Source organism: Centruroides sculpturatus, unplaced genomic scaffold (assembly GCF_000671375.1).
Source record: "Centruroides sculpturatus isolate CEXI.00-Female unplaced genomic scaffold, Cexi_2.0 scaffold936, whole genome shotgun sequence".
In the NCBI taxonomy this organism is placed as follows: Eukaryota; Metazoa; Arthropoda; class Arachnida; order Scorpiones; family Buthidae; genus Centruroides; species Centruroides sculpturatus.
The window spans coordinates 243212-258532 of record NW_019385217.1 but is presented as its reverse complement, the minus strand read 5'-3'; the positions used below and the strand labels follow the sequence as shown (position 1 = coordinate 258532).

General features: G+C 32.5%; 2 protein-coding genes across 2 annotated transcripts; one reads left to right on the top strand and one right to left on the bottom strand.

The window, feature by feature from the left end:
- Positions 1-7747: 7747 nt before the first annotated feature.
- Positions 7748-8140, top strand: LOC111636306. Its single transcript, XM_023381524.1, has one exon. It carries the CDS (start codon positions 7748-7750, stop codon positions 8138-8140), a length of 393 nt encoding a protein of 130 aa, XP_023237292.1.
- A 73-nt stretch (positions 8141-8213) lies between these two features.
- Positions 8214-14987, bottom strand: LOC111636305 (glycine receptor subunit alphaZ1-like). Its single transcript, XM_023381523.1, has 3 exons — positions 14850-14987; positions 14378-14746; positions 8214-8323 (listed from the first exon to the last, which is right to left on the bottom strand). The coding sequence occupies exons 1-3, from the start codon at positions 14971-14973 to the stop codon at positions 8214-8216; spliced, it is 603 nt and encodes a 200-aa protein (XP_023237291.1). The 5' UTR covers positions 14974-14987.
- Between the last annotated feature and the right edge of the window lie 334 nt (positions 14988-15321).

The window sequence follows — 15321 nt, the reverse complement described above, 5'->3', positions numbered from 1 at the left end:
GGAGAAATATAAACAATTATAACAGCTCATTCAGTAGTAAATGAAAATATTATGTATTTGACAGAATTCTACTAATGGAAAGCCACAGAGGAATTGAGAACCAACTAAAGATAACTGTGTCGTACTGTTTAAAAACTCATGGAATTTATAAATTCTACTCGTGCGGATCTGGCACATGGGATCATGATTATACTCAATTCAGAAATGTACGGTACCCACAAAAAGAAAACTTTCAATAACGGATTGTGTGTATAAAAATGTTGCAAATGTGTAATTTTCAATAAATCTTTTTTTATAAAGAAAATATCTTTCTTATGAATAGCTCTTTTTCTTGGCTAAAATTCAAATAAATCATTGCAGATCGGTTAAATGAGACTACAAAAAAGTTCACTAATATTTCACTGATGATGATAATTTGTTGATGGATTTTAACTACCAAATTCAAAAGACTACTGATTCTATTCTGTTCAGTAGCATTAGTATGAAAGAATAATAAAATTTTTGGATTTGTAATAATGTTAATTGATACCATCAAAATAATGTTAAAACGGAAATTAAAAACAATTGGACATTTTTAAAATTATTTTACATATACATATTTGTTTACTTTTCTATATCATATATAACCAGTTAAATATAAAAAGATTTTTTAAAGAGGTTTTTATATTAATTACTTGTAAATAGGTTTTATGATTGTATTATTATTATTTATAGAGATTGTTTAATCATATTACGGTTTACGCCAAGAAAGATAATTTTATATGATAAATACAAGTATTGTATGAATGTAACTCGGAAAAAAAGAAGTGTGTAAAGTTCTTAAAGGTATTAGTAATAATGTTTCCGTTGTGTTATTTGACATCTCTACGCATTTTAATTTTTAATTTGTAGTTTAGTAAACTCAAAATCTGTAATTATAATTCTGTAGTTGTAATTGTAGAGCACTGAAGAGGAACTGGAAAATGAAACCAGTTCGAAATGCATAAGAATTGAAAATACAATAAAAGAGTTTCTGGACCTGACTTGATGTAAGATAGTCTACCCAGAGAAATATTTTCGGATTAAAGAGACAACCATTCACATTAATTATAAAATAAAACATTGCAATTTTTTTTAATATAAAACGTTTAAATTACTTCTAAGAAACAATGAATAAGTTTATTAAATAATACAAAAGAAAACAAAAATTTCGAATAAGGGATTGAAAATTCAGCAGGAAAATCTTGAGAAAAAAGAATTTAAGGAAAAAAGTTTACATATTCTGTAGAATAACTTTTATAATATACTGTATAATTTTAAATATTTTGTTANCGGCAGCCTCACAATTGTGGGTTGGTGTCTCATAAATGGGTTGGCCACGTGGAGTTATCCGGGCGGGAAACATGATGCGCCACATGTTTCTTCACGTGCCTAACTTAAATAGGGCCAGTTTCTTACAGTTGAGTTCTCCATGGAGGTATCCTTTTGGTAGATCGCCACATATTGCGTTACCGTATCCCATTAAAACCATTTAAAACATCTTTTCCTTCGATACTGGAATATTTTTTTTAATTTCGAAGTATCATGGTTTCAATCATGACAATTACTTTGGAGCTTTAACTATTGCGTTTAAATACGTGTATTGATTGTGGCTGTTTCCTTATACAAATATTAAACACCGCAAACATAAATTGAATTTTTAAAACATCTGGGCTAATTTATCTGTAATTAACATCACGTTTCATTTATATAAGGCGGATGACGTAATAAGTTAATATATAATTGTGACCAGAGGGTCGACACTTCTTTGTGCCTCGTCAGGACTGACACCACTGTGTCTTCGGGATAGACACAGAAACCGCAACTTTAGAATTTGCGCGAGTGGTTACGTACGCGGGCGATCGGATTCGGGATGGAGGAGGGTTGAGAGACGGATCGGAAGTGATTCACTCGGATACAAGATTAACAACTAAAATAACCGATTTAATTCAAAAAGAAAAAATACATAGCTCTAGGCTATCGAATAACGATCGAGAGAGAGAGAGTTTACAAGAAACCGCGAGTTGATGTATATGTTACCGCTAAAGCTCGGAAACTTGTTAATCTGCAGATTACCTAGCTAATCTGCAGATTAACTAGCGTGATCCGCTAAAGTTGCTAAAATTGTTCTGTTTCTCAAATTACCTAGGTAATGTGCAGATTATCTAGGTAATCTGCAAATTACCTACTAGGCACTCGGTAAAGTGAAAATAAGATCTTTGCTGGAACAACAGCAACGTTTCTGTACGCTTAAATTAACATAATGTTCTTTATTTAATTTTCGATATCTAAAGAATCAAGTTAATACAATCAAACAATCGACAAATTAGTTGATAGAATCAATCATCAACCAATTAAAAAACATACAAAAAATCAAACGATTTAAAATATTAATACAATTAGGGAAATTATTATATAGATAACCACCTATGGAATTTCGGGACTTTGAGTATCTATCTGAACTGAGGGGACCGAGACGACTTCAATGATACCCTACTTTTGGACCGGAGACGAAAAATAATAAAGTTATCATACTTTTTCTGGTGATCGCATGATATAATTGTGCAGTTAATGTTACCTATGGTGAGTAAAATGGCGGCTCGTCTCTGATTCCAGCAAACAGAAGAAAGGAAACAGTGGGGACGCACGTTCTGTCCTAACCTAACCTATTTTAATAAATTACCATAATTATTACCAACCAAATTATTAGAATAGGTTAGGTTAGGTTTGAACGTGCGTCCCCACTGTTTCCTTTCTTCTCTTTGCTGGAATCAGAGACGAGCCGTTATTTTACCCACCATAGATAACATTATCCAATTGTGCAGTCTAAAGATTGCTGACACTTTGAATTTTATAGCAATTGGTTTCTGCGGCAAGCACACCTATTTGTGGTACATTTATTTGCGGCAAAGATCTTATTTTCACTTTACCGAGTGCCTAGTAGGTAATGTGCGGATTACCTAGATACTCTGCACATTATCTAGGTAATCTGAGAAATGGAACAATTTTCACAACTTTAACGGATCACGCTAGTTAATCTGCAGATTAGCTAGGTAATCTGCAGATTAACGAGTTTCGAGCTTTAGCGGTAACATATATACCTTTAATGCACTTAATTGTGCGGATTCCGGATCTAGGACTTTTCTGACGTTCGTCGATTGTTCGTCGGTCGGTCGGTTAGGGAGGCGTTAAGTTCCTTTTCTCGGACGGCGGTCAAATCCAGGGAAATTGGAGGATATAAAAATCCGGAGTTCGAAGTTGTCAAACACCACAGAGTATGAAATCTTGTCTACGACACCTCTTGGGGGTTTCAGGGCACTTAATTGATACTCTCATGAACTCTCTCGACGACTCCTTGTCCTTGAGTCATTCCTTTTTATATCTTCAAATCACGTTATTTTTTCCAACCAATCAAGAATTTCTAATAGTAGTTCCCAGTGACACATCTGATGAGTTCCCTGGGAAAGAAAACGACTCCGGAGAGAGATGTGATCATTCTCCGATAATAAAAAAAAGGAAAAATTTTCGAAACACGAAAACTGAATTTTCTCTCAAAATTTGTTAGGTCCGGTTCCTCACATAATATGAATGATGCAATTCTTTGCATCTAACTTATACAATGCTGCTTCAACCGATTCTTAAGTTATTGTGTCAATTAACGCTGTATTTTGTAAAATGCGGTTAACTGTTTAGTCTATAATTTAGAAATTTCAGTTTTATTGAGAAAAAATTATTAAAAGAGTTATTTACGTAAACAAACATTATTGAGTTTTTATGACCTAATAAATACAAATTGCTGAATTATTCTTTGCCCTACCAGTGTGGACGTCACATGAAAACTTTTCATTTTAGTTCAAGAAAACTACTTTTTAGAAAAAATAAGTAAATATAAAAACGGAAACCTAGCATTAGTATCGCTGCGTAAATAAGAATTATTTTCATCAAAAATTACTATATATAGAGATAGAATTAGGAAATTTTTAAATGCGTATATAATTAATATCAAAATGTATGCAAATTACGATGAAGTTTTAAATAAAAATATGTGATAATTATTTGAAATTGTCCAATCAAGAGAGAGAGATAATAACGATACTTCGGTTTGCTGATAAAGTCGAACATGTATAATTGGTAGAATATATCTCACGACTCAATGCTTTATGGATGACAAAGCCATGAGATATGCTTGTTAATTTTGTATTCTAAACTGTTTAATACAGTTATATCTATAATGATTATAGTTAAATTTATTGAGAATTTCTTAATGATTGTGAAAATTTTACCAATATTAATAATTTAATATAATTTTCACTAAATACCATATTTAAATATGTTCTTGTTGTTATTATTATTCTTCTTGTATAAAGATAGAAACAATAACCTGTTAATTAACCTGTAAATCATTACTAATTCGGTTAATGATTTTATTTATTTATATAAATAAGGCTGAGATTATCGTTTGTTTGTTCAAGAAATTTTATTGAAATTTCGCAGTTTGTTATTTTCTAGAACAGTAGAATCCGTGTTGTACTGTACCTGAAAATATCCCGTAATTCTTATTTGGCCATTCATTTATTTTAAAGAAAAATTATGTAGTTGCGTGGAAAGTGTTTTATTATTTTGATATGGCATCCACGTGTATAAAAAGTTCTACATACATGTATTTTATTTACATACATTAAATAAACATCGTCGCTTTTGTCTATAATTTAAACTTTTCACAATAAACGAAAAAAAATGAACTGAAATTTAATGTAATAATTTCAGGTTTTCGTTGTAATTATTGGGATTTTGTTCAGTTTTGATGTTTTCGGCCTCATTAAGTAATTATAACTAAAAATATTACTTTTATTAATCATTGAGTATAAAGTAATTAATAATTAATAGCGTAATAATTGCTGGATTTATCATCTATAGTGTAATTAATACGGAATAATAATAGCGAATAACGAAAAGTATATAGGCCTACACCTATATAGACATGATGTTCAAGATTTTTACATTCTTAGACTCAGGACACCTTGAAATGTCGAGAAATGCCGAAAATTCGGAGTTTTTTTTTGTATGTATGTATGTATGTATGTATGTATGTGAAAGTGTAACGGACACTTTGTACTGTACATGTGATTGGTCGAGTTGCCAGTGGCGCGAAGCTATTGTTCGTGGGATTATAACTAAATGCCCCTAAGGCAGAAGACCCCTAACCGCGGAAACGGAAGTCGTTGCGGTAGTAATCCTGCGCGGTACGAGAGGAACCGCAGGGTCAGTTACTTTTTGGTTTGGTCTCTGGTTGTGAGGACGTCGAAGTGCGAGAAGCAAGAAGAACGAACGTATACTCCAGAATAGATTTGAACCTTGGGGTACGGACTCATCACTTTGAACTTGTACCTGGCTAAGATTCCCGTTAGCCGTAACAGAAAGGCACGATTTTGTTCACTCTATTAGAACCTTAATAACTCCCGTGCTTTTTGTCGAAGATTCCTGAAGTTATGCAGGAAGATTTGTTTATTGGTGCTGGTAAATTTCGGTGATTAAAGATCACCGGGTGAAGAGATAAAGGCGTCATGTTTCATATCTTAAGCGGGATCTTATAAACATATATAAATATTTTTCTCTATGATTATTTCGTTAAACGTTTCATCAATTTTCCGTTTTGTAGCAAAAATCTTGTATTTTTTTTAAAATGTGTTATATGAAAATTTCAGAAAATTCATGGACCTTATTCCGAAAATCATTTACACAAAATATATTTCAAATCTACTAACTTCAAAGATTCTACTCGCGACTATCAGAGTTTAAAAATAAAATGATCAAGATTAACATCAGACAAACAATTAATATTATTTTCTGTCTTGTAATATAATCGAAATGGGTTGATGATAATAATAAGTATTAAGCTCAAAGCCCAAACGATTAGGAGTTGAAAGTTGAAATTTGGTACACCGTTATACCCAGTTCGCACTGAGTATTTCAGTCTAGATTACGATCAAGGTCGGCACTATGCGTTGGTGCGACCTCTCTCGACCGTTTCAATCTCGACTAAAAGAGGTTCAATCCAAGGACAATATACTACTACTGTAGTTTAAAGTCCTTGGGTTCAATCGCAATCGACTCAAGAGAGTTCTTGAAATTAGATCCAGTCATTAGAGACTTCTCACAATCCCACACTCGCGAGAAAATACAAGATGGCTACGGAACACGTGTCGGACTGTCAATAGAGAAATAAAAAAAGACATCTGCAGAGACAGTGACATCTGTCTGTTATTAGATATATGGTAAGAAAAAGTATTTATTTCTGACAAAAACTTCCATTTTGTTTGTTTGTTGGTGTTCGTGACTTACTGCGTAGTTATGTCAGTTTTTATCATCGCGTATTACACGCGATGATAAAAACTGTAATAGCCGGGTTCTTCTCAAGCGGACTGCCTGTGCGAACAACTTGACGTTCGTCTGGCGAGACGGTTACAATCCAAATGTATTAGACTTACAATGTTATATGGGGCTGACACATGGGCAATAACATGAGCCCAAGAAAGAAAGATGAAGGTGGAGGAGAGGAGAGTTGAGATGGATGTGTAGAGTGTCAAGGAAGGATAGAATAAAGAACAATTTTATTAGAGGTTCTGTTAAGATGGACCCTTTGATCAGGAAGATGCAACAATGTAGTGTGAGGTGGTTTGGCCACGTAGAGCGAAGTAGTGAAGATTACATTGGAAAGAGGGTCGGAAAACTGTTAGTAAAAGGAAAGAAGAAAACAGGAAGGCCAAAGCTGCGATGAAAAGATAAGGTGGTGGAAGACTTAAGTCAGAGGGAACTGAAGAGAGAAGAGAAAACACGGAGATAAACAAGAAGGAAAACAAGTAAAAATTTTTTAATTAGCCCGGAAAAGGGGAGGGCCTAATTCTTGCACCCGATGAAAACGGGTAAGATCGGCTATATAACTATAAAGCTTAATCTACGTAAGAGTTTATCACACCGAATGTCCAATCTAACACATTTTAAAAATTCTATATTCCTCTACTGTACAAAATTTAAAAAATTGTTTAAATGTGTTAGATTGGTCACTCGGTCGGTGTGATAAACTCTTACGTAAGATAACCTGTGCAGTTATATAAATTAAATACAATAATATAGTATAATATAAGGATTAGAATACGAAATAATCTAACAACCTTAATCTTTGCTGTTGTTATTTTTTTGTTCGAGCAACTCTGGGCTCATCTGCTAATTTTCCATAATTTATTTTTGGCATTCTATCCACCGATCTCCTTCAGTAAGTAGTCGAATCCTAACGCGTCCGCGAGATCCAAATTTGAATCAAGTTTCACCACTACACGAACTGTAACAAAAACTTTATTATACATGGTCAGAGCAACCGTATCGAACATTTACATTTTTGAGCGATACAATGAATTTCGCGTGCTGTGAACGAGTGTTGCAGTCCGACTTTCGAATTTCTGGCCTCCACATATTTATTAACACAAAGGATTGCCGGTAAAGCAATTTCTATTTTATATATATATTACAATATCAAATGCATTAATATCAATTTTGCAGTGACAGCAATTAAAAATTACAAAAATATTACATATCTGAGTAATTCATAATTGCTGTCATTGAAATTTCTGGTTTACATATCTGGTCTCGTCTTTAATCTATCTAATTCCGTTCTCAAAATTAAGAAAAGACAGCAGAAACATAGGCAGCAGAAACGAAATTCTTCTGGAGCATGCTGAGTAAGACCAGAAAAGACAGGACAAGGAATGAAGAAATAAGGGATAGAACAGGAATGAAAAATATGAAGAAGATAGAACAAATTAGTATGAGATGGTTTGGACATACCAAGGGAATAGAAGACAATAGAATACCAAAGTTGGTATTGGAGAAGGACATGGAGGAGAGAAAACCTAGGAGAAGACCCTGTAATAGATGGATGGACAAGATAGCTGAAGACCTAAGAAAAAGGACAATGGTGTTTGTAGAGGAGTGGTGGAAAGATAGAAAGAGATGGAGGCCATTGGTCCATTGCCCATCCCAGGCTTCCTGGATTAAGAACGAAGAAGAAGAAGTCGTGTGTTTCTCAGTAGGCAAGTCTGTGACTCAGATAATATATCCAATATAAGCTTGCAAAATTTATAAATGCAAAGGGAAATATATATCTGGAAACTTTATCGTAAGGATTTACGTGCTTTGAATCAATCAGAGTGTTCTTTATATCCTTTATGTGCCACAACCATCTCCGAATCATTCCCGATTTCTTTTTCTTTGGATGGGAAGCTAACGAATAAACCTGAGTTTCTTTTTTCTGAAAAATAAATAAGAATTTAAATTAGAAATATAAAAAAATAATAGAAATATAAATTTTTATATCTAAACATTTTAATATAATGTATACAGAAAAAACTATCGATAGAATTATGTCATATACGTGGTAGTGTTTTACATATTTACAAATTTAGAAGTATTAGCATCTTTAATTATAAGAAATTTTTACGTAGTGAAGATGGATAGAACAAGTACTTGAAGTACGTATTATTATTATAGATTTTATTAAGAGAAAGAACTTTACTTATTGGACTGCGATTAATAGTTTACAGACCTATAAATTCCCACTAGCGTCAGTGTGTCTGCCCTTTCATTATCTCAAGAATAGAATTAGATAGTTGAAAGTCGAGAAGAGATATGAGAAGCTTAAGAGACAGAGGCATATTATGTCGTATTCTATAAATTTCCGGGTTATAGTGGCTCCCCTTCTATATTGTAATTGGATTTCTTTAACTTTAAGATGGATTTAAATTCTTGCGTGTTACTTCTATCGTGCAGCAGAATTACCAATGCTTTGCTTATCATAAATATGACGTCAAACTGGTCTTTTTCCTGCACGTTAGATGTTGCACGAAAGAACTTAAATCAACCTTCATAGAACGTCAGGATATTTCATCGGGTAGATTTATTTCCCACGTTGTTATATTGTAACATAATAGGAGAAAGTATTGTAATCTTGTATAATTTGATATACCGGGTCTTTTGAAAATATCGATGTTTTCAGACGCACTGAACTGAAAAAAGTAAGAAGAAAAAAGGAAATATTTTCAGGATATATGTGCGAGCTTCCTTGCGTTTATGGATGCATGTGTCTATTTCGACTGGCGGCTATTTACAAAACGATTCCGTAGCCGTAGTTTTAGTTTTTACCACGAGATGCCGCTAGTGTCATGACGTTTAGGTAGCGTATACCTTAGGTGTGCTTGGAATTTTCTTTTGTTGATATTTTAGCTTTAAAACCATACTTTATTATCGATAATTGGTACTGTATTCCTGCTACGTTGTTAAGAAATCGTTATGAGAATATTGCATTGAATGATATATCAGAAAATACTTGTTATTGCGATAGGCACTTCTCAAATGGAAATCTTACTATCAAGCATGTAAGGTTAGTGCATAAGCAAGTCCTGGTGGAGGAAAAGACTATATTCTGTCGTGAGACTTCATGTTCTAAAGGATTTTCTACTTTCCTTCGATTACCAGAACATTTGGAGAAATATAAACAATTATAACAGCTCATTCAGTAGTAAATGAAAATATTATGTATTTGACAGAATTCTACGAATGGAAAGCCACAGAGGAATTGAGAACCAACTAAAGATAACTGTGTCGTACTGTTTAAAAACTCATGGAATTTATAAATTCTACTCGTGCGGATCTGGCACATGGGATCATGATTATACTCAATTCAGAAATGTACGGTACCCACAAAAAGAAAACTTTCAATAACGGATTGTGTGTATAAAAATGTTGCAAATGTGTAATTTTCAATAAATCTTTTTTTATAAAGAAAATATCTTTCTTATGAATAGCTCTTTTTCTTGGCTAAAATTCAAATAAATCATTGCAGATCGGTTAAATGAGACTACAAAAAAGTTCACTAATATTTCACTGATGATGATAATTTGTTGATGGATTTTAACTACCAAATTCAAAAGACTACTGATTCTATTCTGTTCAGTAGCATTAGTATGAAAGAATAATAAAATTTTTGGATTTGTAATAATGTTAATTGATACCATCAAAATAATGTTAAAACGGAAATTAAAAACAATTGGACATTTTTAAAATTATTTTACATATACATATTTGTTTACTTTTCTATATCATATATAACCAGTTAAATATAAAAAGATTTTTTAAAGAGGTTTTTATATTAATTACTTGTAAATAGGTTTTATGATTGTATTATTATTATTTATAGAGATTGTTTAATCATATTACGGTTTACGCCAAGAAAGATAATTTTATATGATAAATACAAGTATTGTATGAATGTAACTCGGAAAAAAAGAAGTGTGTAAAGTTCTTAAAGGTATTAGTAATAATGTTTCCGTTGTGTTATTTGACATCTCTACGCATTTTAATTTTTAATTTGTAGTTTAGTAAACTCAAAATCTGTAATTATAATTCTGTAGTTGTAATTGTAGAGCACTGAAGAGGAACTGGAAAATGAAACCAGTTCGAAATGCATAAGAATTGAAAATACAATAAAAGAGTTTCTGGACCTGACTTGATGTAAGATAGTCTACCCAGAGAAATATTTTCGGATTAAAGAGACAACCATTCACATTAATTATAAAATAAAACATTGCAATTTTTTTTAATATAAAACGTTTAAATTACTTCTAAGAAACAATGAATAAGTTTATTAAATAATACAAAAGAAAACAAAAATTTCGAATAAGGGATTGAAAATTCAGCAGGAAAATCTTGAGAAAAAAGAATTTAAGGAAAAAAGTTTACATATTCTGTAGAATAACTTTTATAATATACTGTATAATTTTAAATATTTTGTTAAAAAATGAACAATGGTCATCTTTTAAAGCTACAATATAAGCATTGAATATTAGACAAAAGAAAAGTTTGCCGTTCAAGAAACGAACAGTAGCAAATTTTGTTTGTAATAAATTAACTCTGTGCCTTTTGTTTCACTTATATATTTTTTTAATTCGGCAATGATAAAACAAAATGACGATAAAATACCACCACGCCCCTATTCACTTTCGAACCATGGTTTATTAACACCGACTGCGTTCCATCACGTGATTCAGTGACGTCACAACCGACCGAAAAATACAATTATGCCTGTCTACTAGCTTCTTGACGTCACCAAGTAGCGACATCTTATGGTAAAAAATTGAACTACGGTTACGGAATCGTTCTGTAATTAGCCGCCAGTCTATTTTGTTTAATATCTCAGGATAGAGTAAAGATTAAGAAACGAAATTTGGCATGGTAACTCTATGTATAAGAATTACTAAAAAAATTGGGGTCTTTCTAGTTTGTCTTTTGTCGGTGCATTCGTGTAATCTGTTTTGTTTTTGTCTTCGGTTATTTCTTTCGCGCTGTTTGTTTAGCAGTTAGTTAGTCCTAAGATTCGTGCTCGCGTTCAGTTTCAATTTAGTTTTAACGATTTATAAGTACTTCTACTAACAGCCACTTAACACTAATACGTACTCTTAGCTTATGGCACTCAATTATTGGTGTTCGCTACATTCGGGTTTTCTTTTAGACCTTTCGGGGATCTATGTCCTTATAGCCTAAAACTGCACGCCAATATTAAACTTAGAGGGAGCAGAAAGCGTACGTACGCTGTTCAGAGGGATTCTATTTTTCTCTACTGTCACTCTCCTCTCCCTCCTTCTTCTTTCTTTTCCGCCCCATTTTTCCGTCAGCTAAACACTCTGTGCACGGCCGAAGTCTTTCGTTTAAGTGTGTATAAGAAATATTGATGGTATTAATGTTTACAATACGGAAATGAAGGAGGTGGGGAGAAAAAGGTGAATTACATCTGGAGTCGTCTTTTTGCGTGTGCGCGTACACACATTAATCTTTCTACACATTTATCTCTCTAATAACTGTTAAATTTCCGCCGGAAATGGGCTACATCGCTCGACGTGTTTTTAAGAATGCCGTTCGTTTCCTCTGATGATTTTCATACCCATTATAGACGTCTTGATAGAAGAAGTGAAGGGTTACCCTTTTGTTTAACAGGAAATTTACGTCATACTTTTCTAAATCTTCAAATAAGTGATGAAACTTTCCCATAAATGATATAGATAAAACTAAAATTAGAACAAAAAACTATAGTCATCTCCATTTTTAAGACATTGATATAAAATTTAAACAAAAATGTACAAACAGCGATGTATTTAAAACCCACGCATGCTCCCCTATATATACCATCTTGGTCCAACGATTCATATAAATACAAGTTATCAGCTTTATAATTTATTTTTTATACTAGTACTTTCTATATATTAACAGGACTTATTATAATTCACCTGTGAACTAAATAAAGAACATTATTTTTGAACTGTAAGACTAAATATCTGCATCCATAATTTCCCAGTATAATAAGTCCTGTTAATATATAGAAAGTACTAGTATACAAAATAAATTATAAATAGATAAAAAAAAGGACAAAAAGGCATAACAATTACAAGTTATCAGCATTTAAGGTGCTTATTAGAAGAGCGTTTTTATACTGCACTAACATTCAGGACTGTATTAAGGAGATTAGTGGAATTAAAAGAATCGCAACAAATCTAGGATACAAAACCGCGCACAATAGAAGGCCTGGTCAAAGATTACAGACAACATAAAGGCAAATATAAAAACGCAAGAATAGTATATAAAAGAGCACCCAACATCTATAACTTAATAAAGAATGATAAAGACAACGTAAAAATGTAAGAGAAAGCTGGAGTTTATAAAATACCATTTGAGAATCAAGAATTAGGAATAGTAAAGGATAATGTAGGTGTAACCAGAAACTTAGCAATACGAGAACACAGATACAACGTTAATAAAGGACACAACAACACTATTTTAGCAATCATGGCGCAGACAGAAGGAGCGAATGTAAAATGGGATGAGGCAAAAATCATTAAAACAATTCCATCCATTGCATTAGAAATGGAAAAAATGGAAATATATAAAAGTAAAATGAAAAACCGTTGCCTAAATGCTAAGCATGCTAATACGCTTCCAACAGCATGGAAGTACCGGCACATGATAGAAAAAGCATGGGAATTAAAAACGTTTAAAGCTTGTAGTTGCATAAATAAATAGCATAAATAAATAACAAGGTAACAAGGCTAAGTATAATACTTAGCCTTGTTACCGTGTTATTTATTTATGCTATTTAATTTATTTTATTTACTGTTATTTATTTATTTATTGTATTGGTTTATTTTTTCATTTATTTAATACTAGTAACCCGGGCCGCTCCCTAGTGAAAATTCATATCAATGGGAAATGTTTTTCCCTTCCCGTGGGGGAATTCCCCCGAGGGAGAGGAGAATTTATTTCCTCCGTGGGAGAGGGTAATTTATTCCCCCCCACGGGAAAGGAGTTCTAGCAGCAGCGGTGTCATTCCGAATTATAAATAATAAATTCATATTACAAATAATAATAATTTATTGTTATTTTAAAATCATCGCTAGTGCGCCCTAGTGGGCGTCCTAAGCATACCGTTACAGATATACTGACACGCGATCAATGGCTTATATTATTAGATATATAATTATTGTAAAAATATTTTAAATTTAAAATGAAACGTATTCGAAAAACGTTGAGTTTTATTTTGGAACCGTAATCATAAGCCTGAAGACGACCTATAATAAGTAGGCTGANAAGAGTAAAAATTACATAATTATTGTAAAAATATTTTAAATTTAAAATGAAACGTATTCGAAAAACGTTGAGTTTTATTTTGGAACCGTAATCATAAGCCTGAAGACGACCTATAATAAGTAGGCTGAAAACGTTTGAGAATAAAATAATTTATGCTTGGCAAAAAATTCAGGTGTGTTGTTATAATTGGCCAAATTGAATGCTATGCTACTCCGAAACTGAAAATGAGTCTGGTTGTCTGACGCATCACTTAGGATCAGAATTTTTTAAAGGATTGTTGCAATGTTTTATTGAGCAACCTCGGTTTAAACCTCGGAACAACGGTTAGAGTTATGAACGTTACAATATATGATATGCTTGATATGCTATGATGTACATTAATGGGATACAGTACGTCCTATATTCTGTAGCAGGGGTTTTAAGTTACTTTTTCCCCCACCTGTGCTTCCAATTCGTTAAAGTGCTAATGCTGCACATCGGAAACTTTTAAAAATATTAGATTCGTAAATTTTATACAAATAAATTGATTTGATTCTTTACTTTCTCTGTTTATTTATGAATTAGAATAATTTCTTACAGTAAATACTTTGCTAGGCACAACTAATATTATCTTATTACGCTACTTGAAATACACAACAGATTCTCGTAAATCTGAGTATCAAACCTTATTTACTATCATTTATTTCAGATAATAAAATGATTTGAACGTACAGTACCTCTTTCATTTTGATGGCGTATTGGTAAGCTAGAGCATATTCCAGTAAAGATAAAAATATCAGAACGATGCAGAATATAAACCAAATATCCAGAGCCTTCAAATAGTCGACAGGAGGCACGAAGCTTCTGGACTGGACCAAATGAGTGACTAAAGTCAGGATTGAAGTCACACCCAAAGTAATGCGTGCGGGTGTTGCGTGAACATCGATCCAAAATGAGAGCCATGACAGCATGACCACTAATGTACTAGGGATGTAGATATTCATCAGGTTACCGGTCAACCGTCGTTTAAATTGAAATTCGGCAATTAATGTAGTGTAGTTACCTGAAATAAATGTAGAGGAATTCATGATAGCAGTCGAACATTGGCAAAGGTTGTATGTTATATGCTTAGTTTGTCGAGAAGAGGATATTCAAGTAACACATACCGGTCAGCCATCGTTGAGTCACCTTCTTAGCTTTAATTTCACCCATTTCGTATGTTAATAAATTCATATGTCTGACGTGTATGCTTTTACCAACTTTTTTGTAAGGACTATTTTTTTCTCCCATCCATTTCGGCAGGATTTCTTTATCTGAATGTCTACCTAAAATATACATATAAATTTATATACAAATACAGAACATTATGTAGTTACTAATCAATTTACTTTCTGAGTGTAAAGTTCGATGAAACTAATCATGTGCAAGAATGAAAGTTATTCATAAATTATAAAATTGGTTAATTCCATAACTTTTAAACTGGTTTGCATTGATGGAGTGAGATAAAAGTCCGTGTTTCCAAGTTTCCTGGTGAAGCCGGTAAAGTTATACAACTCGTTACTGGATTTTTTTTAGTTTTATAATTGGAATCAATAATTACGAATTTTCGGAAGTTCAAAATTAGTGAAATATTTATTT